This window comes from Lepidothrix coronata, unplaced genomic scaffold (genome assembly GCF_001604755.1).
Source record: "Lepidothrix coronata isolate B3197 unplaced genomic scaffold, Lepidothrix_coronata-1.0 Scaffold100, whole genome shotgun sequence".
Taxonomy (NCBI): Eukaryota; Metazoa; Chordata; class Aves; order Passeriformes; family Pipridae; genus Lepidothrix; species Lepidothrix coronata.
This window is the reverse complement of record NW_016690280.1, coordinates 355,914-374,991: the sequence shown is the minus strand read 5'-3', so window position 1 is coordinate 374,991 and position 19,078 is coordinate 355,914. Positions and strand designations below refer to the sequence as shown.

Genomic DNA, 19,078 nt, shown 5'->3' with positions numbered 1-19,078 from the left:
CTGGTCCCCTCCTAGGTAGCAGATGGGGCTGCTCCATCACAAAACAAAAATACACCCCCTTTTTGGAGTCTCAGTACAAGGTCCAGGTGTGACCAAGGTCTCACCTGTGCAAATAGATCTTGCAGAGCCCTGCCCAGAGCTGCCAGTCTCCTGCTGTTTCCCAGGAGAATTGAGCTCCTTTCTCCGGGCTTCTCTTCAGACACCAGACAGGGAGAGATCCCAGGAATGGCCATAGCTGCAGTGAGAGAAGTTTTCTCTCCTCTGTGGTATACAGTCTTCATACTTGTTTACACTGACTCCCATTTCTGGAAATCTCCAGGAGAAAAGATGGGATGTATCACACAAGTACAGATATAGGCTGGAAGAACACTACACTGGCAGGATAAATATACAGGATGGCTTAGGGCATCAGCCAGGTCTAGGCTTTCCTTATACTAATGAGAGACCAACCATTATCAAAACATAAACCCAATTGTGCTACCAGAGAATCATCCTGAAGTAAACCTCAGGGGAGGGGGAAAAATAAAAACAAGAGACACCATGGGGAGCTCAAAAGTTTGCACAACTTCTCAGAACGTCAGTGCTGTAAACCTGATATTTGTATGTCACTAATATTTACATATAATCTACCTCATGTCATTTGGAAAAACAAACCTGGAAAAGTGTTAATTAATAAAAGATATCACGTCTTATTAACGTTCATATAGTAATTACGAAAACCACATATCCATCTGTTAAGCAGTCAGCAAACAAGACAAATGACTGTGTTATGTTAAACAGATTATAAAATGCCTGAGGGAAGGAAATTCAATAGCCCCGACCCAGCCATGAATCAAGCAGCAGCACCCAGGCTCCAGCACACACAAACACATGCATGTGCCTTTCCCAAGCCCTTTTCCTGAATTACATATAACAACATCAGCAATGAGGTCAGTATGACATTAGGCATAAAAGTCTACATTGAAATGTGATGATGTGATCATTAAGATTTTATGGTCCTTTAAAAAAAATTACTTCCTCAAACAGACAACTACCCCTCCCCAAGATGAGACTGGAACAATATGCAAAGTAACATTAAATCCAATTGCCTCTGTCCACATGGGAATCCAGCTACTTTAATCCAATTGAATAAACAAAACTGATTTCATTCCTGTCATATTTGTGAGTGATTTCTGAACATTTAAAGGGAGAAACATTCACGCATGGAGAGTAATTGACTCATTAGCATGAACATGGTCAATCTGTCTGTGTGTTCTCCGGACACCCAGCGCAGCCCATGGAACTCTCCACAGCCATCCTTCATGCCCTGTATGTGCCTTGCCGGGTGCCAACTTGTAGCAGTCTTAACCGTGATTGCTCACATAGAACAAGTAATTGTGCTCATTAAAAAGAGGCATTTGAACAGTGTGTTTCACATGAGGTGTATTTCACCCATACCAGCAACTCCCTCCTCAGCAACAGACACGGTACTGCCTCAGGATGCCCTGGACAGGAGACAGTGCACCCCCCTCCTCCCACACGAACTGCAGGATCCCCCAGGAGCTCTCGGTCCCCCAGCTTGTCCTGAGCACCTCCCACACGTCAGCTCTCTCAGCCCTTCCACTCCAACCTGCCACAGCCAACCAGAAAGAGTTAGTTTTCATCCTGCTGACTGCACAGTCTATTTTAGACCTATCCACACACCATCATATAGGCTATGGCAGAGAGGCTTCAGTGCTTCATTTTCCTGAGACCCAAATTTATGGGAGCGGAATGTCAAAGGTGTAACAGCAATGTTCCCCTAACTCCTGCCCTCAAATAATTGGTGTCAGAAAAATATGGGCATGACAGTCCATCAGAAACATTCTCTGTGGCCTTCCCAGACTCACGCACGTGAAAATCCATCAGTGTGAATTTTATGGCTTTTAAGTTTCGACAACACAGAGACTGATTCAAGCAGAGCAAACCTGCAGTGCCTTTCCTCTCAAGGACAACTACCCTTGAAAAATTACAAAGCCAGCACAAAAAGAAGACGAAGATTTGAGGGCAGCCCAAGCAGTGGGGGACTACAAATGGGCTCCTCTGCAGGCAGTGTCTTTGTCGTGTGGCTGTATGTGTGTTTGTGGTCAGGACGCAGCACCCCCAGAAGATGGGGGGATGTCTGCCTCCAGGGAAGGCCCAGGACCCCCCAGGGGCACACAGCAACCTTGGGCAACCTCTGTTCACCCCACACAGGCCCAAGTCCCACTCCTTGCTCTACACCAGGTGTCCTTGGGTCTGGACCCGCTCATGCACCAGGAATTGTCACTGCTGTCCTGCATCTTTCCTGAAAATGAGCAGCTCTCAGCAACTCTAGACACTCTCCTCCCACAAGCTGGGAGCCCTCCTGGAGTGCCCCCAGGACCCCATCCTGGGGACACAGGCTGCCCCACCACAGGGAGCAATGGCCCGTGGTGGTGCTCATGCCCGTGGGGACACCACAGACAAGAACCGTAGCAGGAACACAACTGCCTCATGTTTTCCAAACGCTTTTGCCTCCTGCTCTTAGGCTGCTCCTGTTTTTAATCAGTTGCATTATTTGTTTTCTTCTTCCATTATTCTGTCACTTAAGACTTCAGATTAACAGTGGGGATGGAGAGAAGCCTAAGCCGCTATTAGCTGAAACAGGCAAGTCAATTAGCCTCCTTCAACAGAACAACATCTGACTATGTGGCAGCGGGTCAAAAAATGCACCTTGATGGTTTTTCTTCATGGGTTAGTGTGGTGGGTTTGTTGCCATCTGCTTGTGAGTTGATTACTCTTTCATTTCAGCTGAGGAACATCGAATTTAAAGGCAGAATCAAGGCAAAAATAAAAGGGAAGCCTTCTCATCAGCTCCTGCTTTTGAACACTTGGGTTTTGTTGTAAAATTTCCACTTCAGGGAGGTTAGCGAGAAACCAGATTAAAGAGAAGTAATGCCCGCCAGCAGGCTTATATTGGCAGGGTCTGGACACGTGTGCCTGCCTGTTTGCCTGGATGTGCGTGTGAAAATCCTGAACTCTGATGGCCACAGGGACATGTGCTCCATGCAGGGTCCTACAGCCCCATGAAACTGAGCTAAAAGTCACACTGTTGTGCAACGCTGCACAGAAAGGAAAATAGCAGCCAGCAGCACTGGAAACATGCAGGGGCAAAAACTGCTGATGAAGTCCACAGAAGCTGGTAAGAACTCACTAATGTAAGTGCTTAATTATATTGCTGAATGTGCATTGCCCAGACAAGAGGTGGCCCGTGGCCACGGCCAGCTGACCGCTCCCAGATCACACGCTGGAAGAGGAAACACAGAAAACAGAGTGCTGAGCTGTATACTGGAAAATGTATTACTAAATGCCACGAACTTGCATTTGAAAGGAACTGCTGATTGTGAATAAATCCACCATATGGCTTTACAAAGCTGAGTGTGTTTATTTCCCAAATATAGCCAAATCAGCCCCTGACAGCCTGGGTTTCTTTTATAATCCACATCAAAAAATTATTTAGAGTGTAATATCAAACACGATTTGTTGGGTCACTGGTGTAACAGAAGTTCATGGTGAGAGCCAGGTCTCATGTACAGAAATCACACCTGTGCAGCTCCACTACAACATCAAAACATTTAAGGAATTTCTGAGACCTTTTGGGTGACCTTGTTCTACAAAACTGCCTGCAGAGAAAAGAAAAAAACCCTATTGTTTTGTAAACGTTTTCACTGAGTCACATGTGTGGCCCTGTGGCCTGTGACATCCCTGGATGGGGTCGGGGGAGATGGCACCCAAAACCCGAGGGGCTGCAGGCTGTCTCTGGGTATTTCCCACTGGCTCTGCCAAGCCAGGACAACAGCTAAACATGCCTCTGACCAGAGCTGCTGAGCCGTGCCCATGGCTGTGCCAAACAGTGGGGGAAACGCTCGCCCTCGCCCCAGCCCTGGGAGGGAGAATGGTTTTGGCAATCCCACCACTACACAGGCAAAGCTGCTCGTGGTGGGGACAACAAGTAGAGACAACTTCTCTTTTTTTTTCTTACAGGTAGGTCACCCTGACCACACTCACCATCCTGCCTTCCCCAAGAGCGCCTAAAATAACTCCATTTGAAGGCAGCCCGAGATCTGCTCTGAAGCTCAGCCCCTGCCAGCTGCTCTCCCCTCTCACTCAGAAGCATTTCCCTGCAACCTCCATCAGGTCCCTTCCGAGTGGGAGGGATGACAGAAGGCACCTTTGTGCTGATTTAAGCACTAACTAAATATAGACAACAGGGGAACGCTGGGAAGCTACAGCTGAACCCATCTGTAGTGAGGGAAATACAGTCACAGAATGGAAATATCTCCAGAGCCTTGGAAACGTGCTCTTAATTCGGCTTTTGCTTTTGTTGAAGCCGGTTTGACACGAAAATCGCAGGAAGCCTGAGCTCCAGGCAGCCTGAAGAGACCTCCTGTCACACGGGACTGGGATCAGCACGGGAGCGGGACAGGGAGCAGCGTCCCACCGCAAACTGCGAGACGCGAAAAATCCTTTTCAAAATCCTCCGTCGCCAGGGCGGAGCATCCACAACTAAAAGTATTTTTTTTATTAAAACAAACAAAAAAGCCCTCAGCGACATTTTCTGTCATCGAAGACGAGCGCTCGCCCCGCGGGGCAGCGCCGGTCCGGGGCGGGGCCGCCCCGAGCATCCCTCGCAGGGCGGGGGTCCCGAGGGGAGCGGCGGGGAGTCAGAGCCGCGGGGAGGGGCCAAAGGACGGAGCCAGAGGGGCGGATACAGAGACCCCCAAGGGCACCGAGACCCCCATCGGCACCGGCACCGATCCCGCCACCGAGCGCGCCCCCGCTCGGTAGCCGGCGGGAGCGCGCCCGCGGCGGGCGGGGCGGGATAACGGGGCGGGGCCGGGCGCAGGTGGTTCCAGGTGTATTTTCGAGCACGACTTCCCAGCCCCTGCCCTCTGCAGCAGTGACACCTCCCCGTAGGTGGACCTCGCCTCCTGCGAACAGGCGATATCATGTTTGGTTTTTTTTTTTTAAGATAAAATCTGCAGCTTTGAGGCCTGGAGACGAAGCTTTAGCACACAACGCCCTCAAGGAGCTGTTTAAGCAAACCATACGCATCCCCCGTGACCCCCCTCCTAGCAGGGCTAATTGAGAGTCACCATTTCAACTCTATTAATTAAAACTTTGAAGACTCCTAACTCAGCAGAATTACCTCCTGCTCAACATTCATTCCCACTCTCTATAATGAACTCTGTGGTCAGGAATTTTCCCTTGGCCATCAAGCACAAAGAAGTGTCCCTAAAGAGCAAAACCTAAAAGGACTGACTGGTCCCAGCTTCCTCCACACAGCAACCTGATTCCAGTCAATCACCACAAAGTCTGATCAAAGACAATCCTGTGTTACCCACACAAGTTCTGTGGCCCTGCCCACTGCCCACCCAAAGGGAACACTCCAACAACCCCCTTGGCAAGGCTCACTCAGATGCTCAGAAGGGTCACAGGGGGATGTGAACATTAATTCATTTAAAACAGCAGCTCAGTGTCACGCTCATGAGAATTTAAAACCAAATTCAACCCCACTCTCTACCCAACACATTTAAGAGAACGTAAACGAGCTCATGTTTCAGCCTGGAAAACTGGTGCAAAAGCACAGATTTTGAAACAATTAAAGCTGATCTCCAAGTCAGGCCATACCTGAACCTATGAGTTACCAGGCTTTTTAGTTTTTCCTCTTTAAAAAAAAAAACTCTCTCAGCACAGTTCTATCACTTCTAGCTGTAAACTTACAGTAGTGCAAGATCATGTGAGTGATCATGGCCTCAATATAGAAATGTTTATACTATCAGAGCTCACTTACAGACACAAAGCACTTTAATGTGGCATTAAGAGGTTTAGAAATGCCACTCACAAGAATTAAAAAATTCCACCCCAAACTGATGCAAGCACAGAATGAGCTCAGATCTCCATCCCTGTTTATCCAGCTTTCAGCCATGAGCTCCCAGCTCGGAGCCCAGCGTCCATACAGGGATGGGACCCACTCGTACAAGGAGCAGCAGCAGACACAAAAATGATATTTTTTTTTTTAAAAGGCTTTGATATGGATAGAGTAAGAAAAAGTGCAAATCAGTGCAGCCAAGGAAAAGTATTTCCAGCTCCTGAGTTACCACAACAAAAACAGAGATGCACTGACCATCCCCAGTGGAACAAACTGACCCACCTGCATCACCGCCAAGCCCAAACACCAGTACCTGAGCCCAGTAACAGTGAGTTGGGCATCCTGCTGGGTCCTGAGCAGCATCCCTGCCATGGCAGCTCCCTGCCATGCCCAGCCAGGACACGGCTCATCATGTCTCACATTAAAGCTGGCCAACAACACTCCTCTCCTGTCCCTGCTGTGGCACATCGCCCACCTCACACCTGGAACCACCGCCAGAGCAGGGCCATGCTCTGGGATTCACCTCCTTCAACCAAACAGGAATGAAAGAGGAGAAATGGTTGTCACAGAAACAAGGCCTCAAGCTCACTGGAAGGAGGAATAGTTTCCACACACTGTGCTGCTTCAGCTTGACACTATGCTTTGTATTTTGGATAGGGAATTTGCCCTTTTTCCCCAAGTCACAATCCAGTTCTTTGTGACCACACAGAATTAACCTCATTTACTATTGTGGAACAAACTGACCAAACAGTTGGTCTCCTGCACATGGTGCAAGCCTTGATTAATGTAAGACCTGAGATTAGAGCCGGCCTGATGTTCTTCACTCAAAAGAGAGGGTTGATGTGGCATTCAGAATGAGAAACTGCAGAACAGCTAAATCAGGAAATGCAATTATTGTAGAAAGCTCAGTCTTAACTTGGTGTTCTCCTCCATCAGCCTTACACTAATGGACTCTCTTCATGTAATTATAGACTATTCCTTACACCAAACCATATTTGCATACTTACACAACCATACTGTACCTCTAATTCACACCATCCTGTAGGATTAGTGCTGCTGCAAACTTAATTTATGTGGGTTTCATTCCAGGGTCATTCAGGACTTCAGTGAAGCTCCCAATTGCTGATGCCTGATTAACTTGAGTCAGAGCCATCAGAATGGCTCACTAGGAAAAACCCACTCATGGTCAACACAGCAGGAACAAAACTGACGAGTTGGTGGTAAGTGTGAGGGTCATCATAATAACAAAGGTAAAGTCTTGAAAACTGGCTATTTTAGGTTGACTGCAGGCCGAGGATTTTGTGTGAGAGCTCTCCAGCATGAGGACCAGGGTTTGCTCTGTGACACACCATGCAGGGACTGAGTGCAGTGGAGGAACCCCTCAGCCACCAGCCAGCTGGTCCCTGCTCTGTCCCACTGACAGGGTGGCACTGGGGACCAGGAGCTTTGCAGCACATTTTAAACAGTTCCCAAGCAGATCTTTTTTCACATTGTTAACTGGCCTATTCCACTGATCCCACTGAAACCTGAACACACTTCCTGCGGTCACTCATGGAGGAATCTTCTGTCTGGAGTGTATGAGGAAATCATTATTACTTTTTACATATATCACTCAAAAATATTGCAAAGGCCAAAAGCTTGGCCTGGGGGTGCCCCCAAGGTAAAGAGCTTAGTTTTAAGGTGCCTCTGGCTGAGCTTTCATGTTAAAGACCCCTACAAAGCTAACCCTCTAGCTTAAGGGCACCTTTGAGCTAAGCTTTAATATCAGCTCTAACCCAAGTGATTAAACATCCCGGCCTTCATGTCACCTCCACTGGAACCTCCAAAACGCTGGTCAAAGCCTGGTTACAAGCTGAGAAGACATGGAAAAACAGAAATCTGTAAAAGGCTTTAGAGAAAACAAACAGAGAGTTACCTCAGATCTACTGAAACACGGGTACTGCTCCGCTCTTTGGAGCATTTGTAAGCCAGGGAACTACTCATACAAATGCTCTGGGAATTATCATAACTTCCAAACAGGAACAGATACAGAAGCTACAGAAAAGGGAGGAGCTGCTCTGACTTATCAAGCAGCAGAGATCAGAATTCATCCGTGCCCTCCCTTGCCCTCCAGATGCAGTCTGTAATTTGGAAGCACACGTAATTCCTGAAGATTAAATGTAAATTCACTTTCTGTTTGAACTGCTGCAGGACAGACCTGGACTGCTGGTGGGAGGAGAGCTCTCCGTGGCCGGCCGAGCTCCCCGTGGGCTCACGGCTGGGGCAGCAGCAGTGGGCACCACGTGGGACAGGGCCAACAGCCCTGCTCGTCCTGGCGACCCTCGGGACAACACCGGCGGCTGTGCCCTCCCTCGGGGGATGGCGGAGGTCGGGCACAAGGCCTGTCTGTCCCCGGGGGCAGGGCAGAGCGGGGCTGCACCGCCGGCCCGTGCCCACCCTCGCCGCGGACAGTCCCTGCCCTGTGCCTCGGCCGCAGCTGCAGCCCCGGCGTGGTGCCAGCCGTTCTTCAGAGGCCTTGAAAGAAACACTCATTGTCAAATACATAATATTTACCCCAATGGTTTTTTAAAAATCTATTTATTCAACTGCCTTTTCGAGCAGGACACAGCTCTTACCTGGGTTCTCCTCTTGGTTTTGCTATTGATTTAGCCTGGAACAGGGTTATTTAAACTCTCCAAACCTCAATTTCACCCCAAGTTTATTATATGCATTTGAAAACAGTTCTGTTCAAGTTTCATTCTTTCTATATTGTTTGCAATAAATTGCATACTGATGTGACATTCTTTCTCTAACTCTTTTTTTTTCCCCTCTCAGTAGTCTCATATGACCTCCCCTAAAATGGCAAGGTCTGCTTCTCCATTGACTTACTTATTCCAGCCCAAAAATCCAGAAGTGACTTATTCAGGATATCTTAAGAGACTGTGCCTTTGGACAAAGTCAACATGAAAACAAAAAGAAATCTTCAGAGAAATTTTCAAAGAAAGAACTTCACAGTTAGTTATCCACTGGGATCATTATATCTGCTTAGAACTTCAGAGAAACTTTAAAACAACAACAAAAAAAGTCTATACTGCCTGCTTGCACTGAACTACAGAAACCCCAGCTAATGTAATAACTTAGCCTGGAGTGTCATCACCTGCTGCCAAGTGCGCCCTGCTTGCCCCTTTCACTTCACATCCCTGCAGCGTTCGCCTGGATTTTCCTCTCGGGTCAGGTTGGTTCTTCAGCCATGCACACAGACTCATGGGTCTGCAGAAAGCTGGGTGACAGGGTGGTGGTTTTCCTCATTAACTAATTTTGTTTAGGGCAAATGTGGAAAGCCGCCGCGGTTCCACACGGGGAGCAGCCGTGCTGGGAATGTAGATCCCGCGGAGCTGTTCGGTGACTGCGGATGATCCGCAGACCCGTCCGGCGACTGCGGATGATCCGCAGACCCGTCCGGCAGCTCCCACACCGCGTCAGACGGGGATGAATCCGCAAGAACGGGCTCTCCGGTGGGAAAGTCCCACGGAAGTCTCGGCGAACACACCCCTGGTACTTTGCACTCCTACCTTGGAAACGCAAAGTTCAAACACTGCTGAGAACATTTCCCTTTTCCCAAATTGCTGCAAAGCTGTTTTCGCCAAGACCTGGAAACAGGCACTGACGGTGGAGGGAGAGGTCTCGGGTAACCGGAGGCGGGCAGAGCACGGCAGGATGGTTCCATTTCCTCGGGAATATCCGGATGCATTAAAGGCCACATCTACAAGCTACACACAGCTGGAGCCGTGCGGCACCGTCACCGCAGCTCCCGCGTTCCCAGCGGTGCCCGCCGGGCCCCCGCGCCCCCCGCGCCCCCGCGTACCTTCCGCGTGGCAGCTGGCGGAGCGCAGCGCACCGGGCGGCCGGAACAGGTACGGGAGGTACCGCGAGAAGCATTTCATCTTCCGCCCCGGACCGAGCTAAAACACCGAGCGATACCGGCGGGGAGGGCCGGTCCCCGGGCTGCCGGCCCGGCCCCGGCCCCGGCGGAGCGGAGCGCTCCGGCCCGGCCCCGCCGCCGCATCGGCTGCGGCGCGGCCGGGAGCGCTGACTAAGCCCGTCCCGCCCGCGAACACACCCCCGGGCCCCGCAGGAGCCGCAGGGCCCCGGGCCGGGGCCGTCCCAGCCCGCCCCGCTCCGCCGCGGCCCCCCCCGGCCGGCGGGAGCCGAGCACCGGGAGCGCATCCCGGGGGAGACGGACGCGCGTCCCGAAACTGCCGCGCTCCCGGAACCGGAGCCGAACGAGCAGCCCCGAGGAGATTTCACCTCTTGGGTTTGCGGTTTTCTACACTAGACTGCTCATTATCAATGTATCAAAATAGGGAAAGATCTCTAAAACTTGTTTCCTTTTGGCAGTAAGGAAATGTAGATCAAAGCACTGTGACACCGCAACGGCAATCAGCAACATCATGTACTTCACGTTTAACACTGAAATCAGTGTTTGAGCAGCTGAAAGATGTCCCAGCCTCCCATGTATGCACAAGGGAGCTCATTCATCCCCACAGTTGCGTCGGTTAAAGGATCCATTACACCCGTGGTTTCATCGGGACAAGTACCATGGACTGTGGTGCCATTCTTCAAGTCAAGGAAAGCAACAAACAAGGAAAGAACAAAATTAGAAAGTTTGTGTAGATCTGTTCATGCGGCTTCACACGTGTGGAAAAGAGCAAGCAATTAGCATTGAATTAATGCAGAATTATTGGCAACATTTGAAGTATCATCTTATTTGAAAACCAGAATGACAGTCCATCCTGCTGAAGGAGGAAGGCTCTACTACATTCAAAGGTGCAGAACATTGTAAACATAACAGTAACATCTTTCACCTGACTGTACACAACTACATGCTTCCTAATTACTAATGAAATCACCTCGTGCAAATTCAGGTGCTTGGATGTTGCCAAGAGTTCTGAAGGTCAAAAATGTGCCACAAAGAGTCACATAACAGTAACAAGTTATGGATGAACTTATGATGAAGGTGAGGTATCTGTGGTACCACATCTGTGACTTAATTCATGTGTGTATATACATCAGTAGCCACACACATGCACATTCAGGTACAAACACAAACCAGCACAAGAACCAAAGCCCATCCCACATCTAACACTCTCCTAAGCTTCCTGCTCAGTCATGGTGATATTATTTGTACCTGTTGGCCAGACTCAACACACCAATGGTATCGCCTTTTCATTACTGGTTTCACTGAATACAGCTTTTAAGTGTTATCCATCAGATAAAAATCAGAATTTACTCTTCTGTGAGCCCAGGTTACCCCAAGAAAAAAATCACAGGGGTTCCTTCCTGTCATCATGCCTCTGTATTCCTCCAGCACTGAGCCTCCAATGGTAAAAGAAGAAAACTTATAACCCTCAGCTGATAACTGGTTACATTAAGAAAAGAATAGTGAGCAAGAACAGGCAGCCTTACATTTCATTAATCCTAAAATAGCAAACAAGTGCTCCTGATCATTTTCAAAGATCTGCAGATTCTACAGTAAAAGCTCAAAACACTTACAAACAATTTGGAAAAAAACAAAAGTAAAAAAATATTTTGGCTTTAATCACTGTGGTGGGATTTTTCTCTAGAGATTTAATAAATAATTAAATATCCTCCTGAGTGTTGTGCCCAACTTCAGTCTCCAGTGGTTACAGAGTGAAAACCTCTTCTGCAAAAGCAGCATAACCAAACTGCCACTGAAGTGGGACAGGTGACAGTGCTCCAGGAAAAGCTACATTCCCACCAGGAGTCAGAACTCTGCTGTCAAAGGCCTGGGCTGACTCAGTCCTCTCAGACTTACAAGTCTGTACTTTTAAGGAAGTCATCACACTTCATGGATCACAACAAAGTAGAAGAAATTAATCTAATGGCCCATGATTCTGTAAATCTATGATTCTCCCTCAGTTCCAGAACTGATTCCAGTAAATGAGGTTATGGTGGGAGAGGGTCTTGCAATTCCCTGAAAAACTCTGTAAATAACAGCTGAAAACCAAAAGGAATTCTATTTCAAAGGCTATTGATATGATTAGGCCATAGTGCCTTCAAAATAAATTCCTGGTTCAGCAGCTACTTTGAGAGACCCATTTCTTTCAGATGCACAAACACATAAGGAGGGCAGAAACCAAGGAGTGTAACCGAGCTCTGTGCCAGCAGCTCCCAACGATGTGGAACAACCTCCCTGCACACCAGCCAGGCAAGATGTACATGACAAGTAATTTTTGATCGCAGCAACAAAAGGAAAAATAAACTTACCGTCTGTCACCCCAACGTCTATAGTTCCTTTTACTTGACTGAAGCACCACAGCACATCCTGCATGAGGCTTCCAAATCCTGCCAGGAAAACACACGCAGAAAGAAGGTATGACCACACTGGTGCTTCACCTGTCCTTTTCTAAACAAACACACACACGTGCTCGGACAAATATCTGCAATCCCTGCACGAAGATAAGTGTCTGCTCACCTGGTATCATTCTCCCATGCGAAGTGCAAAGCTAACACTGCGAAGCTGAGAGCATCGTGCCCGCGTTATGAATCGCCCGTCTGTTCTCTCTGTGCCAGGGCAGGGCTGTTGGGAAACGGAGCCATCGGAGTCAGTCCCCTCCACATCACTGGCAGCAGCACAGCAGTCAGGAGGCCCTGTAGTCATGGTCTTTGTCACAGCCTCTCTCCATCTGAATACTAATGTCCCCAGTCATTCCCAGCACTGTTCTTTAACAGTGAAACGGGGTGGGGGGAAAAGAACTACTCCTACTACCACAAGACATTTTTTCCCCATTTGTGGTCAGTGTAGTTGTGAACTGCTTGGCAATGAATCCAAGCAGCATGGAGCTGCTTTACAGTACATCATAATACTGTAAATCAAAATCTGCCTGGAATCACAAGTGTCCTGTAGCTGCTTAAAAAAATTACTACAGGCATTTCTATTGCAAGGCCTATTATTAAGCTGTAGAGCTCTCACTTGTGCTTGCTGTTGCAGCAATACTGTGTTAAGACTCTCTGAGAGAAATTAGGATTTTATCTACTGTTGCTCCTTGTTTTCTTGACAGCTCAGCAGAATTTCCCTTTCTGCAACACAGTTTTTCACTGTCAACAAAAAATCCACTGCCTCGAAGGACAACTTGCTTCCTTTCATCCTCACATGTGTTTTATGTTAAAGCATTTCCAGACATGAAGAAAATAGCACAAGGGAGCCATGAGGACAGGAAATATCATCTTACCTGTTTTACACACAGGTGAAATGTGTCACAGAAAATGGAGGTGCTTCACAGTCGGCAGTTGTGATACTGGGCTCGGCCAGGGGGTCGTGCCGTCGAGACTTTTTATTTCCCTGCAAAAGAAAAGGAAAACATGGGTTTGGCAGATAATGTCCAGCAGGAGATACCACCGAGTTATATGGACTATGCCATGGCCTACCTGAATGTCTTTGTGAGATTTCTGTCTGATTTTATTTAATTTTTGGTATATTAATACAGGTATATATCGAAAGTAATGTAACCATCTTGAATATATAACAGCTACAAAGTCAAAAGTGAGCTTTATTGGATGATTCAAGACAAATACGGGGGGAAATGAAGCTTTAAGAGTATGAAAAGTTCTGGAATCTGAGGGTATGAGGAGATCAGATTGTGGAAGATTATTAAGTTTAGCGAAATTTCTAACTTGAGGTGTCTGAACAGTGGAAATAGCTACAAAATGTGACAGGAAAATGCAAAAAAAAAAAATTACATCTACAAAAACAGGTCTTGCCAAGCTCTTGGTAAAGTCTGCTGCCTCCCCTTGACTTCTCCTCCTGAGTAATCCCCAGGTTAATTTGAGCCTTTGACCCTGATGTTTTTGCATTTGCTAACCTGTAAATGCCTCACACTGGAGCTTTATTAATGTCAGTTTAACATCCATGTGTGTAATGAATGTCTAATGTTTTTAATGCTGTTCAGTTACTAGTGTTTTGCAGAGATTTTTATGCTTATAAACACATCTGTTTCATTTTATGTGATTGTTTTGAAGAAACCACAAACAACCATGTGTTTGATGACATTTTCTTCATGTTTTCAAAGCATTTCTCAGGAACAGCTGCTGCTGAAGACATTAATGAAGAGTTTTTGGCAGTGGGAATGTGAAGTTGTACATCTGATTTCTTCAAAATACTAAGCCACCTACAAAAGAAAATCCAGGTATATATAAGGTCATAAGTACATGATTACACACACTGCTTTTACAGCTGAGATGTAACTGCCTCACACATGTCCAGGACATAGAGAACAACTATCCAGAACTCCTGGTTTCCATTTTTAATCTCTGTCTGCAGTGGCTTGGCATCCTGCCTTCTCTGGGAGTTGAGTCCTGACAGATACATGCAAAGTGCCCTGAATAACAGAATCAGCATCTTCTAGGTTTTTGCTCAAGCAGTCCTTTCTGGTTGGGTGTATGCTTGCCAGGAATTTTGCTGTGGGCCTAGAAATAACATGAGAGCTGCTTGAAGATGCACCAGCAAAGCTTTATTAATCACTGACAAGAACTGCCTCCCTTAGTCCACAGCAGTGTCCTGAAAAAAGCCCCGTGTTCAATGTTGGAAAAAAGTACCCCTGAAACCTGGTGCTGTCTGGGCAGCCCGTGACAGAGAGGGCATGGACCTCTCAGCCCCTTGCCAGGGGCTGTGCCAGTGCTGGTGGCACCTGCCTGTCACCAGGGAGCAGTGCAGTGCAGTCACTGTCAGGGTTCAAGCCCGTGTAGTTAATGTCTGGGTCTGTATGGGAGGAAATAAATCCAAGGGAAAGCTGTTTGTGGGGAAAGGGGGAGGGTGAGAATGAAATACCACATCCAGGCAATGGGGAGATGACCATTTTCCAGAGGCTCTGTGGTGCTTTTTGCAGCTCGGGCAGAAGCTGTGGTAGCAGTGACAGTGAGTGTCTAACATCTGAGCAGTTTGCAGGGCTCTGTCTCAGATCTTTGCTGTCATATGTGTTGTAGCTCAGTATATTTTTTGCCCAACAGACTCTGACAGGATCTGTGCCACTGCTGTGGTTCTCTCACTGACACTAGGGATGGTTTATTCCTGCTTTGAGCTGGAAGTGCTGACAGCAGCAGACAGGGTTTCTCAGCCCTCGGTACCCCCAGACTCCCAGAGCACAAACACTTCACTGCTGGAGACACCAGGCTGGGAAAAAGCTTGTAATAACCCAGCCCCTCTTTGATATATTGGAGAGGAGTGATTTAAAGAAAGCTATTGTGTTTTTAAAGGTTTATTGCTGACTTCATTTCTGAAATTTCTCTGTGGATCATGTAGACATCAACTGTAATTCTTGGAGTTGTTTCTTTTAGAAATCAGTTCTTGCTGTAAGGATGGGATTTCACTAATTAAGGACATGTCTTGTGATATTGATGTATACAAAAATCTTTCCTGCACTTGGTCTCTCTCTTGACAGCGTGCAAATTAAATGCCTTTTCACTCTAAGAATTTTAAGAACTCTTTTAAGAATCAAATATGCCCAGGAAAAGGCTGTACATGGATATTGATTAACTTTATGATGTCTGCTGCAAACTGCACTGAATCCAGCCCTGGAACTGGATGAGTCCTAATGCTGGGAGCAGTGGGAGAGCATCCATTTAAGGTGCACAGGACAGGATGGGAATGCTGATGGGAGTGGGTGATGTAGGCAGGGATCCTGTCCCAGTGGGAGAGGTTACAGTACATACTAGTGAAAAGGACTGGGAGCAGGAATACTTTTACATCCCAGCCACCTACTGACACCTCGAGTGACCATGACCCAACGTTGACTAACAAGCTCGATTTCACCACAATAAGAACAGACACACAAAGTAGTTGTTAGAGTCACTGTTAACATCCCAGCTTGCTGGAGGAGAGCTGTCACACACTCACTGTTGATTTGTGTACACATTTGTTTGTGCAGAAAACTTTACTTAAGACTTTACTTAAGACTTTCATTTCCATATAAACATTTTCTCCCTAGTTGTTTTTCGCAATATAAATATTATGGAAAGGGTTTAAAAAAATCAAGACAATGAAGATTAGGTGGTCTTATTGTGGCAAAAGAAGGGAAACGTAAGTGAAGTGAGATAGATTTCCTTTTGCATCTATTCATATCGGAAGAGAGATCCCCCTATTCCAGGTGTTAATAGAGCTGGAGGAAGGGAATGTGTGAAGTGTAACTAAGTGGGAAAGGAAGGCTGCAGTGAAGGAAAACCCCTTGGTAGAGGAGGGAACATGGAGAGCCTGGTGCTTTGACTGTATGTTGTGGAGGCAGGGACAAGGACTCTGCACTGCCAGGGGATTCTCTATGATTTTGCAATCTCTTTACCAGGAGCAGTATTGGAGAAGGAATATGAAGCTGCAGGTAATGTTACCATTAATATATGAAAGCTTTTATCCAGTAGTCTCTCTGTAGAGCATGCCCTCCCTCTGTTGTCACTTTAGACTCTGAAATCCAGTTCTGTCTTAAATTCTAGTGACCCCTAGCTGAGGAGTCCTAGTGCTTCACATCCTGCAGCCAGGAATAACCATTCCTCAGTGTGTTCTCTAAACCAGAGCTCAGACCCTACAGGAATCTTGCTGGGATTGGTGTATTTAAAAATTCTCTTCTAATGCAGGCTTGGGATACTGTGGTTTGCATAACGAAAAGGATGCCCAAGGTGTTTTCATAAGCAGCCATCCCACAGCACATATCAGAGTGGGTGCAGGTGCCATCATCTGTGCTGCACCAAGGGCCAGGGTGTCTGTAAATGGGATAAGGCACTAGGAACAGATTTGCCTATCCAGGAAAACCTTGCTCCCTGCTCGTGGGAGGGACAGCACAGAGCCTGTGCTGCTGGAGGGGAGCCCTGTGTAGCCTGTGCCTTTGGACAGGATGGAGTGAGTTTTAACCTCAATTAAATATGTATATAATATTTATATGTGCTTTGGGATGGCAGCCACCTGCAAAGCTACAAGATCCTTCTAATTCAGTAGGAGCTGTGGGCAGTGTGTGAAGGTGAGCCCACTTTAACCACGGGATATACCAGCAATGGGTGTTGAAATCTGACACATTGCAGATGTACCTAATGTTAAAGTTAACCAGAGGGTTAGAGCTGAGTTATGGCTGTTCAGTATAATTTCACTTTTTTTTAAGACTTAAGGTTCCAGGAAATACATAGTCTAGCAAAACATCTCTATTTTTGTAAGCCGTTGATAAAAATTAGTTTGGAGCTTGAAACAAAAATATAGTTGGCTGAATAGTTAAGATTGTAAAAGAGAATAAAACATTATTTTTAATTATTTTTTAATTCAGTGGCAGCCTCTTGGGGCTTTGCCCCCTCTGACTTTTGCAGACCCCCGGGGATTTGCCCGATGCTCCTGGGCTGGGGGTCGGCGGAGTTCCTGTGCTGGCGGACGACGCAGGTTGGTGACAGGAGCCTCTCAGAAGAGAGGGATCAGCCGTGCCTCCTCTCCGTTAGAAGGCACCAGAGATCCACCGTGGCTCTCCCATTTCTCCAGCCGGGAAAGCTGGGGGGGCTGTTGCGCATGACGAGTGCCTTGCAGAGCCCACTTCACTTCCCCGAACTTCTTTTTCTAGTCCCGCTGAAAAAATTCCCCTACTTGAGGCTTCCCTCTGCTTGAGAGCCTCCTTTTTCTGAGCTGACACAGTAGGAAAGCTCCATTCTTAAGAAAACTGAGGGAAATGTTTACTGTTTTTTTTTTTTTCTTAGTGTGCTCTCTGTTTACTGCAGACCAAAGCCCCAGCTGAAGGACATGAGGTTCTCTGTTTCCCATGGAAAATGAATCCCTCACCAGCTCTCGACACACCGACCAGAGCAGTATTTTCCCATTGCCCAGTGGGGCTGGACCAGGTGCCTCTGCAGTCCAGGGGCAGAGTTGGCTGTTCTGCAGGAGCTGTTGCAGAAGAGCTGCCTTCTGTCCTCTCATTTGCTGCTTCTTTGTCCTACTCAGTAATTAGGCTTTAATATTTCATTTCTGCCAACATACAGAGATCCTGAAACTCTCCAGATGACCCACTCTGCAGACAACAACTCTGGACTAATACTTTTGTAACATTTCTACTTCTTATTCCACTAATTCTCCTGGATTATAGCTTTTGTTGGAAATAAAATTGGAAGAATAATGTTTAGAAAAAAATTCTAATGACTTACGGTAAAAAATTTCAAATTTCATTTAAACCACTACTGTGAAAGATCAAATAGAAAGGATCTTCAGTCCAGCAAATTTTAGTCCATTGAGGAAAAGCTGCTTTGGGCATGCAGAAGACCACAGGTGGAACCTCTGAAAGGTAGGGAAGGGAATCTTGGGCCTCCCATGATGCTGGAACTGTAGATAAATCACTAACCATTCCCTGCAGCACGAATCTGTTATCCTATCCACCACAAATGGGTAAACCACTTTGTTACTTGATTTCTGTGTGGTAACTGCTGGATCCCCATCCTTGCTGCAGGGCTGTGGAGGTCGTCTCCCAGGATAGGAGCTGGGGTCCCAACACACCTGCCCCCAGAGCCCTGGTACGTGTCCTCACCTCGGGGCTGGGTGCTGAGGATGGGTGTCCCCTGGCCCAGCTCTGCAGGAATCCAAGTTCTTTCTCCCTCTGCAGTCCATGGGTTTATTTTTCAGATAATTTGATTTGGTTTAGATAGTTTTAGGGGAGTTCGAGCCGTGTTTCAGCTCGTTGGTTCTTCTCTAAGTAATACAAGAGTATGGCTAAAGCTGGATAATTGCTCTGACTTCTGTCTGCTCTGGGACAAGGACTGCTCTCCCTTGAAGCCCCGGGAGTCTGAGCCTGCTCCTGGCACTCAGGAATGAGAGGAGAGAAGCCAGTGTTCAAACGGTATGGACAATGGGGTGGGAAATGTGATCTGTCTCTTCTTATGGGACCCTTTCTTTGGGAATGAGGCCGGGCAGGGGAGGTGCCGGGAGCCCGGGACTCAGCTTTACAAAATCAGAGTGACCGGGGCCGGGCTCAAATGGGACCCTGCTCTGCTCGAGGTGGGTGGGTGGGTGGGTGTGCGCACCTGGGCACGGGGGGCAGAGCCCGGCCCTCCCCTTTCCAAAAGCGATAAAAGTCACGGCACGAGGCTCGAGGAGGAGAAGGGATAACCCAGGAGCGAGGGCGGCAGGGTGGTTCTGGCGCTGGGGGACCGTCCTTGCCCGCC

The 19,078-nt window shown here is 47.5% G+C and overlaps 1 protein-coding gene across 1 annotated transcript in view; it reads right to left on the bottom strand.

Moving 5' to 3' along the window:
- PPP2R2B (protein phosphatase 2 regulatory subunit Bbeta) overlaps positions 1-12,506 on the bottom strand; it is a 66,655-nt gene extending 54,149 nt beyond the window's left edge. Inside the window, exons 1-2 of the mRNA XM_017823002.1 lie at positions 12,387-12,506; positions 12,179-12,256 (exon numbers count right to left, since the gene is read on the bottom strand). Of these exons, the coding sequence (XP_017678491.1) occupies positions 12,179-12,256; positions 12,387-12,396 (88 nt within the window). The 5' untranslated portion in view covers positions 12,397-12,506. The remainder of the gene's footprint in view (positions 1-12,178; positions 12,257-12,386) is intronic.
- Between the last annotated feature and the right edge of the window lie 6,572 nt (positions 12,507-19,078).